Here is an 18,776-nt window from a genome sequence, read left to right on the forward strand (position 1 = left end):
GCCCCCAGGCCCTGCCCCAGAGCAGGGCATGCTGGAGATGCCTCCCCCCAGTGCCACAGCAGGGCTGGCAGGGTGGTTACCTGGTCAGTGCTCGGCGTGTCCGAGATGTCATTCATGCTCCGACTCTGGGCATGGCCTGGGGGAGGGAAGAGAGAAGCTGAGAGTCCAGGAGTGGCTGAGGTTGGAAGGGGCCCCAGAGATCATCTGCTCCAACCTCCCTGCCATGGGCAACCTCCCTGTGATGAGCTGCTCAATGCAGCCCACGTGCAAGGAGAAAACGTGGAGGGAGGACTCCAGTGGAAAAAGAACAACCAGTTCTGGGCTCCCCAGCTCCAGAGGGACAGGGAAGTGCTGGAGAGAGTCCAGGGCAGGCTGGGAAGCTGCTGAGGGGCCTGGAGCAGCTCTGGCAGCAGCAAAGGCTGAGAGCCCTGGGGCTGAGAGCCTGCAGAAGAGCAGCCCCAGAGGGGAGCTGAGCAATGCTCAGCAAGAGCTAAAGGAGCTGTGGGGGGCAAGAGGCTGGGGCCAGACTCTGCTGAGTGGTGCCCAGGGCCAGGCCAAGGGGCAAGGGGCTCAAAGTGGCAGCCAGGAGGTTCTGTTTGCCCCTGAGGAGAAAGTTGTTTGTTGTGAGGGTGCTGAAGGCCTGGAGCAGGCTGCCCAGGGAGGTTGTGGAGTCTGCTGGTGTGGAGAGCTTCCAACCCCCCCTGGGCATTGTGCTGCTGGGCAGGGTGCTGTGGGTGTCCCTGGTGGGGCAGGGTGGGGGGTTGGACTGTGTGAGCTCCAGAGCTCCTTTCCATCCCCTCCATGCTGGGATTTGGGGATTATTTACTCTAGCAGGGCCTGCAAAGCAGGTGCAGTAAGATGAAGAGCTCAAGGGTCTGAGTTGCTCTGGTGTCTGTCGCTCTGTGCTTACACAAACCACAAAGCATCACAGAGTGGCTTGGGTTGGAAGGGACCTTCAAGATCATTCAGTTCCAACCCCTCTGCCATGGGCAGGGACACCTCCCAGCAGCCCAGGCTGCTCAATTCCCATCCAACCTGGCCTTGAACACCTCCAGGGAGGAGACATCTACAACCTCCCTGGGCAGCCCGTGCCAGGGTCTCACCACCTCCCCTGGGAAGAATTTCTTTCCAACCTCATTTTTGGCTCAGGTGGGATACCCTGACAGGTCCAACCCCTCTCCCCCTTTCACTGTCCCTTGATTTCTGTTTGCTGCCGGTCCCCTGGGGCCCATGCCCAGCTCCCCACTCACGCAGCCGCCCGTAGCTGGCGCTCTGCCGCATCCGCAGGTCCTCGGTGGAGCGGTGGAAGGCGGCGCCGGCGGCCGGGCTCCGGACGGGGCTGCGGGCTGCGGGAAAGGAGGGGTCAGAGGAGATGCAGCTACCACGAGGAACCCTCTGGTGGTGCTGAAGGCAAAGAGGCCGAGATGAAAAGCAGCTGCCCACCGCAGGCATCACCCTCCCGCCGCTGATTCGCCGGCACTTTGGTTTGCCGTCCCACTCCACTCCCACTCGCAGAATCACGTTAGGGGCTGGAGGGAACCTTGAAAGCTCATCCAGTCCAAAGCCCCCTGCTAGAGCGGGATCACCCAGAGCAGATCACACAAGAATGTCTCCAGGTGGGTTTTGAACAGCTCCAGAGAAGGAGACTCCACACCCCCCTCGGGCAGCCTGCTCCAGGGCCCCGGGGGCACCATTCACACTGGAAAGGATTTTTCTCCTGTTTCCATGGAACTTCCTACGCCTCAACTTCCACCCATTGCCACTTCATAGAATCAACCAGGTTGGAAAAGACCTCAGGAATCATCAAGTCCAATCTGTTACCTATCCCCTAACACCTCCTGACAGCTGAACCATGGCTCCAAGGGCCACATCCAAACCTTTCTTGAACACCTCCAGGGTTGGGGACTCCACCACCTTCCTGGGCAGCACAGCCCAATGGCCAATTCCTCTTCCTGGGAAGAACTTTCTCCTCACTTCCAGCCTAAACTTCCCCTGGCACAGCTTGAGACTGTGTCCTCTTGTTCTGGTGATGGCTGCCTGCCTGGGAGAAAAGACCACCCCCCACCTGGCTCCAACCTCCCTGCAGAGAGTTGGAAAGAGTAAGAAGGTCTCCCCTGAGCCTCCTCTTCTCCAGGCTAAGCAACCCCAGCTCCCTCAGCCTCTCCTCACAGGGCTGTGCTCCAGACCCCTCCCCAGCCTCGTTGCCTTTCTCTGGACACCTTCAAATCTCTCAATGTCCTTCTTGAGCTGAGGAGCCCAGAACTGGACACAGGACTCCAGGTGTGGCCTAACCAGTGCTGAGCACAGGGCAGAATGACTTCCCTGCTCCTGTCCTTTGCTCACTGGCAAGGAGCAACCTGCCCTAATCCAGCACTCCCCACTGCAGAAGATCCAAGCAAGGAACCTCCACTGCCCCTCACCCTGCCAATGCTCTCTTTGAGGCTATCAGTGGGTTCAGAAGGGCAATTCCTGGCCCTTAGCTAGACCAAATCCTTTCCTTGGCTTTTTAACCTCTTAATTCTTCAAAGCAGCCCTCCCTTGGAGCCTGCTGTGGACCTCACACTGCAGGGTATTTGTCTTGGCCACCACCACCATCTTCCATGGGAACTTTTCTCCTCCCTAAGCTCCTCCACAGCTCCCATTTGCCACCCCCAGGTATTTAAACTGAACAGCTTCACCCTAAAGATTTCCCTGGCCCCCAGGTATCTTCAGTGTTAAAGCCAGCACCTTCTCAGAAAACCTTTGGAATTCCACAAACTCCTCCTGAATTCCACAAATTCCTCCTGAATTCCACAAATTCCTCCTGAATTCCCCAGATTTCCCCTGAATTCCCCAAATTTCTGCTGAATTCCCCAACCTCCCCCCTGAATTCCCCAATCCTCCCCCAAATTCCCCAAATCCCTCCTGAATTCCCCAAATTGCCCCTCAATTCCATAAATTCCCCCTGAATTCCCCAAATTCCTCCTGAATTCCCCACTGGAATTCCCACTGGGTATGACTCTATCTCCAACATGCCAGCAGCATTCCAGTACAGAATCACAGAGATAAGAGAGCAGGTGAAAGTCCCAGTGTGGCTCAGGTTGGAAGGGACCTCAGAGATCATCTCCTCCAACCTCCCCACCATGCCCAGGAGCAGCTCTCAACCAGACTCAGCTGCTCAAGACCTCATCCAGCCTGGCCTCCAACACCCCCAGGCCACAGCCTCCCTGGGCAGCCTGTGCCAGGCTCTCACCACCTTCATCTCACCTTCTTCTCAGCCCCACTCTAACCCTGCTCTGCCTCACCTTCAAACCATTCCCCCTTGGCCTGGCTCCAGACCCCCTCAGCAAAAGTCTCTCTGCAGCCTTCCTGCAGGATCCCTTCAGCTCCTGGCAGGCAGCTCTGAGGTCCCCCTGGAGTCTTCTCCTCTCCAGGCTGCACAGCTCCAGCTCCCTCAGCCTGTGCTCACAGCAGAGCTGCTCCAGCCCTTGGAGCATCTTTGTGACCTCCTCTGGACTTGCTCCAACATCTCTGTGTCCTTCTTATGTTGCTGTTGGCATAAGAAACATGAAGGACCCCCGTGCTCCTGCCAACCATCCTCTTTTCCTTGGTGACCCTCTTCACAAGCTCAGAGCTTTGCCATCATCTCAGCAAGGAACTAGAAACACAGAAGATGCTCCAATTCCCCCTGTCTGCAGGGACCAAACTCCAACATTTCCAAGTCATGCCCCATGCTTAAGGCTCTGAGCAAGAGTTAGCTCAACCACCTGGTCCTCCACCACAGCTGATGGCTGCTCAGCCATCCAGTCCTCCACCACGGCTGATGGCTGCTCAGCCATCCAGTCCTCCACCATGGCTGATGGCTGCTCAGCCATCCAGTCCTCCACCACGGCTGATGGCTGCTCAGCCATCCAGTCCTCCACCATGGCTGATGGCTGCTCAGCCATCCAGTCCTCCACCATGGTTGATGCCTGCTCAGCCATCCAGTCCTCCACCATGGCTGATGGCTGCTCAGCCATCCAGTCCTCCACCATGGTTGATGCCTGCTCAGCCATCCAGTCCTCCACCATGGTCGATGCCTGCTCAGCCATCCAGTCCTCCACCATGGCTGATGGCTGCTCAGCCATCCAGTCCTCCACCACGGCTGATGTCTGCATTGAAGCCTGGGAATGGCCCCCAGGGTGGGAATGTTGTTTCCTGATGACCTCTTCCATGAGCACTTTGAGCTTGGGCGCTGCTGTTGCTGCCTCCCTGGGTCGCAGCCGGAGGCCGACGGCAAATCCCAGGCTCCACCGAGTGACCTCTCCTTCAAGCTAAGTAAATAATCAGGCGTGGAACCAAACAAATCTCCTTTTATAATGGCTCCAAAAGAGGCAGGGTCAGCCCTGGAGCAGACTGGATTTGTCTGTAGGCTGCTCTGCCAGGAACCCCTTGGCCAAGCTTGGCTGACGCCGGCGTCCCTCACACTGTGCCATTGTCCCCTGCACCAGGACACTGCTCCTCACCCCTGCTGGGGGCCCTCACACAACAGTATTGTCCCTCACACACCACCACTGCCATTGTCCATCACTCCATGCCATTGTCCCTCCCCCCATGCCACTGTCCCTCACACAGAATCACAGAATGTTAGGAGCTGGAAGGGACCTCCAGAGCTCATCCAGTCCAACCCCCCTGCCAGAGCAGGGTCACCTACAGCAGGTCACACAGCAACTCATCCAGGCAGGTCTTCAATATCTCCAGAGAGGGATAACTCCACAACCCCCCTGGGCAGCCTGTTCCATTGTCCCTCTCACCATGCCATTGTCTCTCACACCACTACCCTCTCCCTCACACCATGCCATAGAATCATAGAACTTTGTATTCAGTATCACTAAGGTTGGAAGAGACTTCAAAGATCATTGAGTCCAACCTGTCACCACAGACCTCATGAGTAGGGTTGGTTGTAAGGGACCTCATCTGCTAGATCAGGTTTCTCAGAGTCATATCCAGCCTGGCCTTCAAAACCTCCAAGGATGAGTCTTCCACCACCGCCCTGGGCAACTTGTGCCAGTCTCTCACCACTTCCATGGGGAAGAGCTTCTTCCTAACATCCAATCTCAATCTACCCATTTCCAGTTTTGCTCCATCCCCCAAATCCTATCACTCCCTGACACCTTCAAAAGTCCCTCCCCAGCTTTATTGTAGCCCCCTTCAGATCCTGGAAGGCCACAATTAGGTCTCCTCAGAGCCTTCTCCTCTCCAGACTGAACAGCCCCAACTCTCTCAGTCATTCACACCATGCCACTGTCCCTCCCACAGCTACACTGTGCTTCACACCCCACCATTGCCCCTCACACTGTGACATTGTGCATCTCAGCAGACTTCTATTCTATTCTATTCTATTCTATTCTATTCTATTCTACTTCCAGTTCTGGGCCCCTCAGTTTAAGGACATTGAGACACTTGAATGTGTCTAGAGAAGGGCAATGAGGCTGGGTAGGGGTCTGGAGCACAGCCCTGTGAGGAGAGGCTGAGGGAGCTGGGGTTGCTTAGCCTGGAGAAGAGGAGGCTCAGGGGAGACCATCTTGCACTCTACAACTCCCTGAAGGGAGGTTGGAGCCAGGTGGGGGTTGGTCTCTTCTCTCAGGCACCCAGCACCAGAACAAGAGGACACAGTCTCAAGCTGTGCCAGGGGAAGTTTAGGCTGGAGGTGAGGAGAAAGCTCTCCCCAGAGAGAGTTGTTCTCCATTGGAATGTGCTGCCTGGGGAGGTGGTGGAGCCCCCATCCCTGGAGGTGTCCAAAAAAGGCTTGGATGTGGCACTTGGTGCCATGGTTTAGTCATGAGGTCTGTGGTGCCAGGTTGGACTCGATGATCCTTGAGGTCTCTTCCAACCTTGGTGATTCTGTGATTCTATTCTGTTCTACTCTACTCCACTCGACTCCATTCCATTCTACTCTACTTCATTCTACTCTTATTCTATTCTATTCTATTCTATTCTATTCTATTCTATTCTATTCTATTCTATTCTATTCTATTCTATTCTATTCTATTCTATTCCATTCCATTCCATTCCATTCCATTCCATTCCATTCTGTCCTACCCTATCTCCTTGACTCCTGGCTCCCCATGACCTCCTCCTCCTTAACGCCACCATCAGCAGAGCGTTTGGGGGAGGGGGGAGTGTCTTCCCCCAAAGGGTTGGGTTTCTCCCCTTCCTTCTCCTGAGCTCTCCCTGCCCTTAGGAGAGGCTTAAAGGCTGCAGCTGGGTGTGGGTGGCCTGCCAGGGCTCACCTGTGTTGGAGGAGACGGACTTGCCGATGTCGGCCAGGGAGCGGTGGATGGGCTTCTTGGTCTGGTGGCGGTGCTTGCGCAGCAGCACGTAGCTGATCTTCTCTCGCAGCTCCGGCTTCAGCAGCCCCTCCTCAACCTGCTTCTCAATCACATCATCTGCAAGCACCCAGCCACACCATGGCTTTGGGTTGGAAGGGAGCTCAAAGCTCAGCCAGTTCCAAACCCCCTCCACCCCTGCCCGCCACAGGCAGGGACACCTCCCACCAGCCCAGCTTGCTCAAGACCTCATCCAGCCTGGCCATGAGCACCTCCAGGGAGGAAGCAGCCACAGCTTCCCTGGGCAATCTGTTCCAGGGTCTTCCCACTCTCACTCTCAAGAATGTCTTCCTCATCTCCTGTCTCAGTCTCCCCTCTCCCAGCTCAAAGCCATTGTCCTTCATCCTCATCCAAAGTCCCTCCCCAGCTCTCCTGGAGCCCCTTCAGGTACTGGAAGGCTGCTCTGAGGTCTTCCTGGAGCCTTCTCTTCTCCAGGCTGAAGAGCCCCAACTCTCACAGCCTGTCCCCATAAGGGAGGTTCTCCAGCCCTCTGCTGCATCAGCTACAGTTCCAACACAAGGAGGCATTTTCTGCCTCAACCTGCCACATTTCTTCTCATGAGCACAGACTGAGTCACTGCTGTGAAGCTCAGATCCACCCAGGTAAATAAAAACCACCAGCAGGAGGCACATGAAACGTGAGACCTGATCTTGTTGGCACCTCCCAGTGCTGTCCCAGTATGAACCCCAGGCTGCTGGGATTGATGTCACTGCAAACCCTCCCAGAAAGCTCCAGACAAAAGCCATTAAACCAAGCTGATGGCTCACAACCCCTGTCCTGCTGCTTCTCATCCCCTGTCCTGCTGGTTCTCAACCCCTGTCCTGCTGGTTCTCAACCCCTGTCCTGCTGGTTCTCATCCCCTCTCCTGTTGGTACTCATTCCCTCTCCTGCTGGTTCTCATCCTTCATCCTGTTGGTACTCATTCCCTCTCCTGCTGGTTCTCATCCTTCATCCTGTTGATTCTCATCCTCCATCCTGTTGATTCTCATCCTCCATCCTGTTGCTCCTCAACCCCTGTCCTGCTGGTTCTCAACCCCTCTCCTGCTGGTTCTCATTCCCTCTCCTGCTGGTTCTCATCCTTCATCCTGCTGGTTCTCATCCTCCATCCTGTTGCTCCTCAACCCCTGTCCTGTTGGTTCTCATCCCCTGTCCTGCTGGTTCTCATCCCCTCTCCTGCTGGTTCTCAAACCCTCTCCTGCTGGTTCTCATCCTTCATCCTGTTGGCTCTCATCCTCCATCCTGTTGCTCCTCAACCCCTGTCCTGTCGCAGGTTGGGTTTCTATCTCCCTGTAGCAAGTCAAAGCATTTCAACCTGTCTCCAGCATTTCAGGACATAGGGAAGAAACAAACAAACAAACAAACAAACAAACAAATCCCTCTTTAGGCAGCAGCTGGTTGGCTCCTACCTATAATTTGGGGCAAGGAGTAACCATCTAAGTCCAGGAGCACCGTCCCCGTCTGCAGACAGGTCCGCAGCTCAAACAGGCTGTGCAAGGACAGGGTGGACACGTGGGGCTTGCTCCACCTCTCTCCACCTTCTTCCACCTTTTCTTCAAACTTGATCCACCTGAAATGAGAGCAGCAGCCATGGGGAGAGGGAGAGAAGGAAGAAAGAGTTGAGGTTCCTTGTAGTGATTTCCCCCTTGGAAGTCTGGACCAGCTCCAGCTGCAAAGGGCTTGTTGTGGTTCAGGGTGGGGGTGGAGAAATCGAGGTTGGAGTGAGGTGGGGGTTGTGGCTTTTCTGCCAAGGAACAGGGGGCAGGACAAGAGGAAATGGCCTGAGGTTGCCCCAGGGCAAGTTTAGGTCGGCCATGAGGAACAATTTCTTGCCCTTGAGGGTTGTCAAGGCCTGGCCCAGGCTGCCCAAGGCAGTGGTGGAGTCCCCATCCCTGGAGGGGTTTCAAAGCCCTGGAGCTGTGGTGCTGAGGGCCATGGGGTGGTGGTGCCCTGGCAGTGCTGGGTTAAGGGTTGGACTTGAAGGGTGGGAAGTGTCCCTGCCCATGGCAGAGGGGTTGGAACTGGCTGAGCCTTGAGGTCCCTTCCAGCCCTAACAATTCTATGGTTCTCTGACAGGGTGTGAGGGACAGGGTAGTGGTGAGAGGGACAATGGCATGGGGAGAGGGACAATGACATGGTGAGAGGGACAATGACATGGTGAGAGGGACAGGGTAGTGGTGAGAGGGACAATGGCATGGTGAGAGGGACAGGGGAGTGGTGAGAGGGACAATGGCATGGTGAGAGGGACAGAGTAGGGGTGAGAGGGACAATGACATGGTGAGAGGGACAGGGGAGTGGTGAGAGGGACAATGGCATGGTGAGAGGGACAGGGGAGTGGTGAGAGGGACAATGGCATGGTGAGAGGGACAGAGTAGGGGTGAGAGGGACAATGACATGGTGAGAGGGACAGGGGAGTGGTGAGAGGGACAATGGCATGGTGAGAGGGACAGGGGAGTGGTGAGAGAGACAATGGAATAAGCTGCCCAGGGGGGTTGTGTAGTGTCCTCCTCTGGAGATATTGAAGACCTGCCTGGATGAGTTGCTGTGTGACCTGCTCTAGGTGGCCCTGCTCTGGCAGGGGCTTTGGACTGGATGATCTCTGGAGGTTCCTTCTAAGGCAACCCATTCTGTGAGTCTATGATGTGGCAGGAGAAGGGGGTTGGAAGCAGCTGATGGCTCCTGAATGCTGCAGGGTAAGAATGAGGAGAGCCTGGGGCTGTATCAGCTGTGTTTGGGTGGGCATTAAAATGCTGCTGCCAAGACACAATGCCAGGGGGCCTTGTTCAAAAAGCAACATCTGGAGTGATTGGTTGAGTTCTGGAACCAGGAACACTTGGAGAGGGTCCAGTGGAGGTTGTGAAGATGCTGAGAGGCCTGGAGCTTGAACAGGAAGAAGCTGAACTGAGGTTGGACATTAGGAAGAATCTCTTCCCCATGAGGGTGGTGAGGCTCTGGAAGAGGTTGCCAGAGAGGCTGCAGAAGCTCCAAGCCTGGAATGCTCAAAGCCAGGTTGGATGAGGCTGTGAGCAAGGTGGTCCAGGAGGAGGTGTCCCAGCCCGTGGCAGGGGGTTGGAACCAGATGATTGTTAAGGTCCCTTCCAACCTAAACCACGCTGTGACTCTGTGGCACCTCTGAGGACAAGAGGCTGAGAGCCTGGAGAAGAGCAGCCCCAGAGGGGATCTGAGTGAACCCTCAGGCAGTTTGCTGATGGGACCAAAGTGGGAGAAGTGGTGACCCCCATCAGGCTGTGCTGCCCTTCAGTGAGACCTGGCCAGGCTGCAGAGCTGGGGAGAGGAACCTCATGGAGTGTAACAAGAGCAAGGGTGGAGTCCTGCCCCTGGGGAGTTAAAACCAAGAAAGCCTCAGTGGTGTCCTGGGGGGCATGGGGAAGAGTGTGGAGAGCAGGGTGAGGGAGGTTCTCCTGACCCTCTACTCTGTCCTGGTGAGGGCACAGATGGAGTCCTGTTTCCAGTCCTGAGTTCCCCAGTTCAAGAGGGACAGGGAAGGTGTTGGAGAGAGGCTGGGAAGCTGCTGAGGGGCCTGGAGCAGCTCTGGCAGCAGCAAAGGCTGAGAGCCCTGGGGCTGAGAGCCTGCAGAAGAGCAGCCCCAGAGGGCAGCTGAGCAATGCTCAGCAAGAGCTAAAGGAGCTGTGGGGGGCAAGAGGCTGGGGCCAGACTCTGCTGAGTGGTGCCCAGGGCCAGGCCAAGGGGCAAGGGGCTCAAAGTGGCAGCCAGGAGGTTCTGTTTGCCCCTGAGGAGAAAGTTGTTTGTTGTGAGGGTGCTGGAGGCCTGGAGCAGGCTGCTCAGAGAGGCTGTGGAGTGTCCTGGTGTGGAGGAGAGCTTCCAACCCCCCCTGGGCATTGTGCTGCTGGGCAAGCTGCTGTGGATGCCCCTGGTGGGGCAGGGGGGGGGCGGACTGGGTGAGCTCCAGAGCTTCCTTCCCACCCCCAGCAGCTGGGACTGGGGGAGCCTGCGAACATTCGAGCTGGGAGCTGCACCAGCAGAGGTCTGCACTGGGGACAAAAGGAAAAACCAAACCCAGAAAAACCCAAAGCCCCAAAGGGTGGTGCCCATCCCTTCCAAGGTGCCCAGCCCATGGCAGAACCTCTTTCTGCAGCCCTCCAAACAATGCTGCTTTCATCAGAGGGCAATTCAAGCTTCCCGCCGGAGCCGCCGCTAAGCTCCGCCGCTGCTCGCCCAAAGCCGCTTAGCTCGCTTTTCCTTTCTTCTCTTTCTCTCACCCCATTTTCCACCCAAAAGTGGGTTAAGGCACACACAGGGCAGCAGCTTGGGACTGGAGGCACCTTTCCAACAACCCAGGGCCAACCATCTCGTGATGCTTTCGTCAAGGCTCCAGCAAAGCCCTTCCCCCCCTGCTGCGCTCGGCGGCTTGGTGCCTGCTGCTTGGTTCCTGCTGCTTGGTTCCTGCTGCTTTCCCATTTAGTTCCATTTATTGGGGATTTAGCCACAGGAAGCCTCACCAAGGAGGTGCTGAGAGGCTGAAGCTCTCCTTGCTGGAGAGTGGAAATCCCAGACATGAGATATTTCCCTCCTCTGCTGTGAGCACAGGCTGAGGGAGCTGGGGGGGTGCAGCCTGCAGAGGAGAAGGCTCCAGGGGGACCTCAGAGCTGCCTGCCAGGAGCTGAAGGGATCCTGCAGGAAGGCTGCAGAGAGACTTTTGCTGAGGGGGTCTGGAGCCAGGCCAAGGGGGAATGGTTTGAAGGTGAGGCAGAGCAGGGTTAGAGTGGAGCTGAGGAAGAAGTTCTTCAGTGTGAGGGTGGTGAGAGTCTGGCCCAGGCTGCCCAGGGAGGCTGTGGCTGCCTCCTGCCTGGAGGTACTGAAGGTCAGGTTGGATGAGGCCTTGAGCAGCTGAGTCTGGCTGAGAGCTGTCCCTGCCCATGGTGGGGAGGTTGGAGCAGATGATCTCTGAGGTCCCTTCCAAGCTGAGCCATTCTGAGATTCGATGAATCGTTCTAGGATTCATATGAACCTTCAGCTCTTGCTGAGCATTGCTCAGCTCCCCTCTGGGGCTGCTCTTCTGCAGGCTCTCAGCCCCAGACCTCTCAGCCTTTGCTGCTGCCAGAGCTGCTCCAGGCCCCTCAGCAGCTTCCCAGCCTGCCCTGGACTCTCTCCAGGAGTTCTCTGTCTGTCTGCAACTGGGGAGCCCAGAGCTGGTCCCAGGATTCAGGCTGGATGAGGCTCTGGCCAGCCTCCTCTTGTGTGCGGTGTCCCTGCCCATGGCAGGGGTTTGGAACTAGATGATCCTTGTGGTCCCTTCCAACCCTGACTGATTCTATGATACTATGATGAAGACTAAGAGTGGACCCAATCCTGTCCCCTGGGAATGAAACAACAGGACCCAGTTCTGCTCTCTTCCCAATCCCAGACTTGAAAATCCTGGATGTGCCGCTGCAATGAAGGGCCCTGAGATGCCATCAGCATCCCCAATTCCCCACTCAAAGCTCCTCCAACACCCTCTAACTTTAGTGGTTGGGAACAGGCTGCCCAGGAAGGTTGTGGCTGCTCCCTCCCTGGAGGTGTTCAAGGCCAGGCTGGATGAGCCCTTGAGCAGCCTGGGCTGGTGGGAGGTGTCCCTGCCCATGGCAGGGGGGTTGGAACTGGATGAGCTTTGAGGTCCCTTCCAACCCAACCCATTCTGTGAAGCCATGACCAGAACTAAGTTTTACCCCAAGCCTGTTGCTTGGGCAGAAGATCTGAGTGGATCTTTGTCCTCTCTTGGCCAGGTTGGGAAGCTCAGCTGAGCTTGCACCCAAAAAACGTGGGGAGGCCTGTGGATGTGGTCTACCTGGACTTCAGCAAGGCCTTTGACACCGTCCCCCCACAGCAAACTGCTGGCTAAGCTGTCAGCCTGTGGCTTGGACCACTACACTCTGTGCTGGGTTAGGAACTGGCTTGAGGGCCAGGCCCAGAGAGTGGCGGTGAATGGTGCCACATCCAGCTGGCAGCCAGGCACCAGTGGCATCCCCCAGGGATCAGTGCTGGGCCCCATCCTCTTTAACATCTTCACTGATGATCTGGCTGAGGGGGTCGAGTCAGTCATCAGCAAGTTTGCAGATGACACCAAGTTAGGGGCAGATGTTAGTCAGTTAGAGGGTAGAAAGGCTCTGCAGAGGGACCTCGACCGACTGGACAGATGGGCAGAGGCCAACAGGATGGCATTCAACAAGTCCAAGTGCCAGGGGCTGCACTTTGGCTACGGCAATCCCATGCAGAGCTACAGGCTGGGGTCGGAATGGCTGAGAGCTGCCAAACAGAGAGGGACCTGGGGGTGCTGATCGACAGCCACCTGAATATGAGCCAACAGTGTGCCCAGGTGGCCAGGAGGGCCAATGGCATCCTGGCCTGCATTAGGAATAGTGTGGCCAGCAGGAGCAGGGAGGTCATAGTGCCCCTGTACTCTGCTTTGGTTAGGCCACACCTTGAGTACTGTGTCCAGTTCTGGGCCCCTCACTTTAAGAAGGACATTGAAACACTTGAGCGTGTCCAGAGAAGGGCAACAAGGCTGGGGAGAGGCCTTGAGCACAGCCCTGTGAGGAGAGGCTGAGGGAGCTGGGGTTGTTTAGCCTGCAGAAGAGGAGGCTCAGGGGAGACCTTCTTGCCCTCTACAACTACCTGAGGGGTGGTTGTGGCCGGGAAGGGGTTGGCCTCTTCTCCCAGGCAACCAGCACCAGAACAAGGGGACACAGTCTCAAACTGTGCCAGGGGAGGTTTAGACTCGACGTGAGGAGGAAGTTCTTCACCGAGCGAGTAGTTCGTCATTGGGATGTGCTGCCCAGGGAGGTGGTGGAGTCACCATCCCTGGAGGCATTCAAGAGGAGGTTGGACGTGGCACTTGGTGCCATGGTCTAGTCATGGGGTCTGTGTTGATAGGTTGGACTCGATGATCCTCGAGGTCCTTTCCAACTTAAGTTATACTGTGATACTGTGAGATAGACCTCCAGGAAGGGTTTGCATGGCAGCAGGGGTTGTGATGCTCATCTTTTGCAGGTGGTTGGCCTCCTGATGGCTTGGCTCTATTGGCAGAAACGACTCCAAGCCTTCCAAGCCCCTTCCAACCCAAACTGCCCCATGATTCTATGATCTTTACCCACCACATCATTGTCTCAACCATCTCCCCCTCTCCTCACCTGGCTGACTCTTTCCACTCCATCTCCTCCCCATCGTGCTGCAGTGTGTCCATCTCTGTGAAGAGTGTGGGGTTGGGAGGTTCATCATCCTCCCCCAGGATGTAGCGGAGACGTTCAGCAGCTGGGGACACTGCCAGGGGAGGACAAACAAGAGGTTAACCATTGGCTGCAGAGGAGATGATTCCCACACCATTCCCACATGGAAAGCCCCAGGAGGTTAAAGAAGGATAAGGCACTGGAGGGCAGAGTGGAGGCCGACCCAGAGGCGGAACTCCGTGTAGTCGATGCCATTGCCTCTGGAAGGGAGGACAGGCAGAGTGCCACAGAGTCTTTAAGGTTGGGAAACACTTCCAAGAAGGATCTGTAAGGGGTAGTTAGGAGCTTGGGGGGACAAAAGGAGTTGACAGAACATGAGCCAGCAGTGTGCCCAAGTGGCCACCAATGGCATCCAGGCCTGCATCAGGAGCAGTGTGGCCAGCAGGAGCAGGGAATTCATTCTGCCCTGTGCTCAGCACTGGTTAGGCCACACCTGGAGTCCTGTGTCTAGTTCTGGGCTCTTTAGTTCAAGAAGGACATTGAGAGACTTGAAGGTGTCCAGAGAAGGGCAACAAGGCTGGGGAGGGGTCTGGAGCACAGCCCTGTGAGGAGAGGCTGAGGGAGCTGGGGTTGCTTAGCCTGCAGAAGAGGAGGCTCAGGGGAGACCTTCTTGCTCTCTACAACTCCCTGAAGGGAGGTTGTAGCCAGGTGGGGGTTGGTCTCTTCTCCCAGGCAGCCAGCACCAGAACAAGAGGACACAGTCTCAAGCTGTGCCAGGGGAAGTTTAGGCTGGAGGTGAGGAGAAAGTTCTTCCGAGGAAGAGGAATTGGCCACTGGGCTGTGCTGCCCAGGGAGGTGGTGGAGTCCCCATCCCTGGAGGTGTTCAAAAAAGGCTTGGATGTGGCCCTTGGAGCCATGGTTTAGTTGTCAGGAGGTGTTGGGCGATAGGTTGGACTTGATGATCTCTGAGGTCTTTTCCAACCTGGTTGATTCTGTGGTTCTGGGATTCTGTGTGAGTGGAGAAATAAAGTCAGCCTGTCCCAAAATCCCTCTGCACAGAGATGTGGGATGCTGATGGGAAGGATGAGTGGAGGAAACCCCCGGAGAGGAATCCATAGTTCCAAGCTGGGTGTCAAGGAATGTGACAACTCCTATATAGAATGCAACAAAATTCCCTCCCAGGAGCATCATAGAATCACAGAATTGATTGTGTTGGGAAAGCTCTCTGAGATCACCCAGCCCATCATCAACCCAGCACCACCATGGCCCCAGTGCCATGGCCACAGGGTTCTGGAACACCTCCAGGGATGGGGACTCCACCACCTCCCTGGGCAGCCTCTGCCAACCCCTGACCACTTCTGCAAAGAAATCTTTCCTCATCTCCAACCTAACTCTCCCCTGGCTCCATTTCAAGCCATTTCATCTTGTTTCTGATCCAAGGGAGAAGAGCCCACCCCCCACCCCACTCCAGCCTCCTTTCAGGGAGCTGTACAGAGCCAGGAGGTCTCTCCTTAGCTTCCTCTTCCTCTCCAAACCAAACTCCTTAACAGAGCAGGAGTGAATTCAGCTTGGAAAGATATCCTTGTGAGCAGACCCCCTCCTGTTCCCAGACCTGGGAATCAGGAAACTCAGGGGACAGAGTACCCAGAAAAGGAGGTGATTGGATTACAACCTGAAGGATCACTTGAGAGAGGGTTCAAGGGAAAGTCAAACCCTGAGGAGCATGAAGTGAGCCCAGGTTTGGGGGGTTAGGAGGTGAAAACGGCCACAACAGCTCCAAAACGCTGCCAGCAGGGTGCTGCCAGCTTGTGCTGTAGCCAAGCCCCAGGTCTGTGGGCAAGGAGAAGGAAAACTGGGAATATTCCCCCCCTCAAAAAAAAAGCAGAGGGCTGGGGAAGCATAGGATGTCCCTTGCCCTGAGGGCTGAGCCTGCTTAGCCGCCTAAGCCCTTTAAGCCCCACCAGCGGGACTAAAGCCCTGTTGTCAAGTCCTCCTCCCACCTCCATAAGCTTCATTATTATGATTATTAATATTCCTGTTAATTTTAGCGCTGGGCTCGGCGCCTGGAGGGCCTCGGGGCTCTTTAAGCCGAAGTGCGGCTGGCGCAAGAGAGGATGAAACGGCCGCGACGCCGCCGGCAGCTCCCCCTCGGCTTCGCCGCTCTCTGCTCGGCTCTCAAGCCCCAAATTTGCCTTCCACAGCTCCCAGATTTCCTGCAAACCCCCCTCCCCCCACCCCAGTTTCCTTCCACTCCCCCCAAATTACCTTCCACTCCCCCCAAATTTCCTTTAAACCCCCCCAAATTTCCTTCACCTCCCCCAATTTCCTTCACCTCCCCCCAAATTTCTTTCCACTGCCCCCAAATTTCCTTTAAACCCCCCCAAATTTCCTTCACCTCCCCCAATTTCCTTCACCTCCCCCCAAATTTCTTTCCACTGCCCCCAAATTTCTTTCCACTGCCCCCAAATTCCCTTCACCCCTCTCAATTTCCTTCCAACCCCCCCAATTTCCTTTAACACCCCCAGTTTCCTTCCACTCATCCCAAATTACCTTCCACTCCCCCCAAATTACCTTTAACCCCCCCCAAATTTCCTTCACCTTCCCCAATTTCCTTCACCTCCCCCCAAATTTCTTTCCACTGCCCCCAAATTCCCTTCACCCCCCTTCCAACACTCCCAAATTTCCTGCATCTCTTCTCAGATTCCCTGCACCTCCTCCCAAATTCCCTACAAAGGCCACAAATTTCTTCCAGGACTCCCAAATTTCCTTCACCTCCTCTCAGACTCCCTACAAAGCTTCCAAATTTCTTCCAGCACTCCCAAATCTCCTGCACCTCCTCCCAAAATTCCTACAAAGCTCCCAGATTTCTTTCAACACTCCCAAAGTTCCTACACCTCCTCCCAGATTTCCTGCACCTCCTCCCAGATTCCCTACAGAGGCCACAAATTTCTTCCAGGACTCCCAAATTTCCTGCACCTCCTCTCATAGCTCCTGCACCTCCTCCCACATTTCCTTCAACTCCTCTCAGACTTCCTACAAAGCTCCCAAATTTCTTCCAGCACTTCCAAATCTCCTGCACCTCCTCCCAAATTCCCTACAAAGCTCCCAGATTTCTTCCAACACTCCCAAAGTTCCTGCACCTCCTCTCAGATTTCCTGCACCTCCTCCCAAATTCCCTACAGAGGCCACAAATTTCTTCCAGGACTCCCAAATTTCCTTCACCTCCTCCCAAATTCCCTCTACCACCCCCTAAATTCCCTGCAAACTCCCCCAGCTTTCTTCCAACACTCCCAAATTTCCTGCACCTCCTCTCATAGTTCCTGCACCTCCTCCCAAATTTGCTGCACCTCCTCCCAGATTCCCTACAGAGGCCACAAATTTCTTCCAGGACTCCCAAATTTCCTTCACCTCCTCTCAGAGTTCCTGCACCTCCTCCCAAATTTCCTTCACCTCCTCCCAAATTCCCTCTACCTCCTCCCAAATTCCCTTCAAACTCCCCCAGATATCTTCCAACACTCCCAAAGTTCCTGCACCTCCTCTCAGAGTTCCTGCACCTCCTCCCAGATTCCCTACAAAGGCCACAAATTTCTTCCAACACTCCCAAATCTCCTGCACCTCCTCTCATAGTTCCTGCACCTCCTCCCAAATTCCCTGCAAACTCCCCCAGCTTTCTTCCAACACCCCCAAATCTCCTGCACCTCCTCCCACAATTCCCTTCAACTTCCCAACTTGCCTGCAAAGGCAGAGAGCTGCACAGCAGGGAGAAGAAACAAAGGGAATGAGCTGGAGATGTCCATCATGGATGGAGGGATTTAGTTCTTCGCTGTCTGTGGGCTGGGGGTGGATAGCTCAGAGCTTGGCACGGCCTCGGCTCGGTGGTTGCTGCCCCCTGCCCAGCCCTGCTCGAATCCCCCCCTGGCTGCTGGAGAATTGGAGTCCCACCTGCACAAGGTTCTCCCCAGCGTGGGGTGCTGGGACTGGGACAGGTTTGAGGCACTGCAGGTCACCAAAGCTTGTAAAGAGCTCTTCTGAGGGCTGCTTGCTGCTCGCTGACCCGAGCGGAGCACTGCTTGCTGAATCAACAGGGCTGGGGCTTGGCCACTTAGCTTCACCTCAGGAGGTTTGTCCTCCTGGAGGACCCTTTCGTGCCAGGCAGAGCAGCCAGGCCAGCATCTGCCTCCAGGCCAGTGTGTCCCTGCAGCTCAGCAACAGCCTGCAGCCCAGTGTGTCCCTGCAGCCCAGCACCAGCCTGCAGCCCAGTGTATCCCTGCAGCTCAGCATCAGCCTGCAGCCCAGTGTGTCCCTGCAGCTCAGCACCAGCCTGCAGCCCAGTGTATCCCTGCAGCTCAGCATCAGCCTGCAGCCCAGCACCAGCCTGCAGCCCAGCACCAGCCTGCAGCTCAGCACCAGCCTGCAGCCCAGCATCAGCCTGCAGCCCAGCATCAGCCTGCAGCTCAGCACCAGCCTGCAGCCCAGCATCAGCCTGCAGCCCAGCATCAGCCTGCAGCCCAGCACCAGCCTGCAGCCCAGCACCAGCCTGCAGCCCAGCACCAGCCTGCAGCCCAGCACCTCCCTGCAGCCCAGCATCAGCCTGCAGCTCAGCACCAGCCTGCAGCCCAGCACCAGCCTGCAGCCCAGCACCAGCCTGCAGCCCAGCACCTCCCTGCAGCCCAGCATCAGCCTGCAGCTCAGCACCAGCCTGCAGCCCAGCATCTCCCTGCTGCCCAGCACCAGCCTGCAGCCCAGCACCTCCCTGCAGTTCAGTATCAGCCTGCAGCCCAGCACGTCCCTGCAGCTCAGCACCAGCCTGCAGCTCAGCACCAGCCTGCAGCCCAGCACCTCCCTGCAGCCCAGCACCTCCCTGCAGCCCAGCACCTCCCTGCAGCCCAGCACCTCCCTGCAGCTCAGAACCAGCCTGCAGCTCAGAACCAGCCTGCAGCTCAGCACCAGCCTGCAGCCCAGCACCAGCCTGCAGCCCAGCACCTCCCTGCAGCCCAGCACCTCCCTGCAGCCCAGCACCTCCCTGCAGCCCAGCACCTCCCTGCAGTTCAGTATCAGCCTGCAGCCCAGCACCTCCCTGCAGCTCAGAACCAGCCTGCAGCTCAGAACCAGCCTGCAGCTCAGCACCAGCCTGCAGCCCAGCACCAGCCTGCAGCCCAGCACCTCCCTGTAGCCCAGCACCTCCCTGCAGCCCAGCACCTCCCTGCAGCCCAGCTCTCAGTGTTTTGGGTTTATTCTCCTGGAAATT

At 56.4% G+C, this 18,776-nt stretch overlaps 1 protein-coding gene across 10 annotated transcripts in view; it reads right to left on the reverse strand.

Annotated features, from left to right (window-relative positions):
• Positions 1-18,776, reverse strand: part of SLC4A5 (solute carrier family 4 member 5) — a 58,681-nt gene that overhangs the window by 31,348 nt on the left and 8,557 nt on the right. For 9 of the 10 annotated variants that reach the window (XM_068156542.1, XM_068156537.1, XM_068156541.1 and 6 more), the window contains 5 exons: positions 13,493-13,622; positions 7,754-7,914; positions 6,252-6,407; positions 1,251-1,346; positions 81-136 (listed from right to left, as the gene is read on the reverse strand). In XM_068156542.1, the coding sequence (XP_068012643.1) occupies positions 81-136; positions 1,251-1,346; positions 6,252-6,407; positions 7,754-7,914; positions 13,493-13,622 (599 nt within the window). Of the gene's footprint in view, positions 1-80; positions 137-1,250; positions 1,347-6,251; positions 6,408-7,753; positions 7,915-13,492; positions 13,623-17,261; positions 17,461-18,776 lie in introns of those variants that run through there. The other variant, XM_068156545.1, reaches the window with a different exon arrangement.

This window comes from Melanerpes formicivorus, unplaced genomic scaffold, assembly GCF_026170545.1.
Source record: "Melanerpes formicivorus ecotype bairdi unplaced genomic scaffold, bMelFor1.0.p_v2 SCAF_34, whole genome shotgun sequence".
Lineage (NCBI taxonomy): Eukaryota > Metazoa > Chordata > Aves > Piciformes > Picidae > Melanerpes > Melanerpes formicivorus.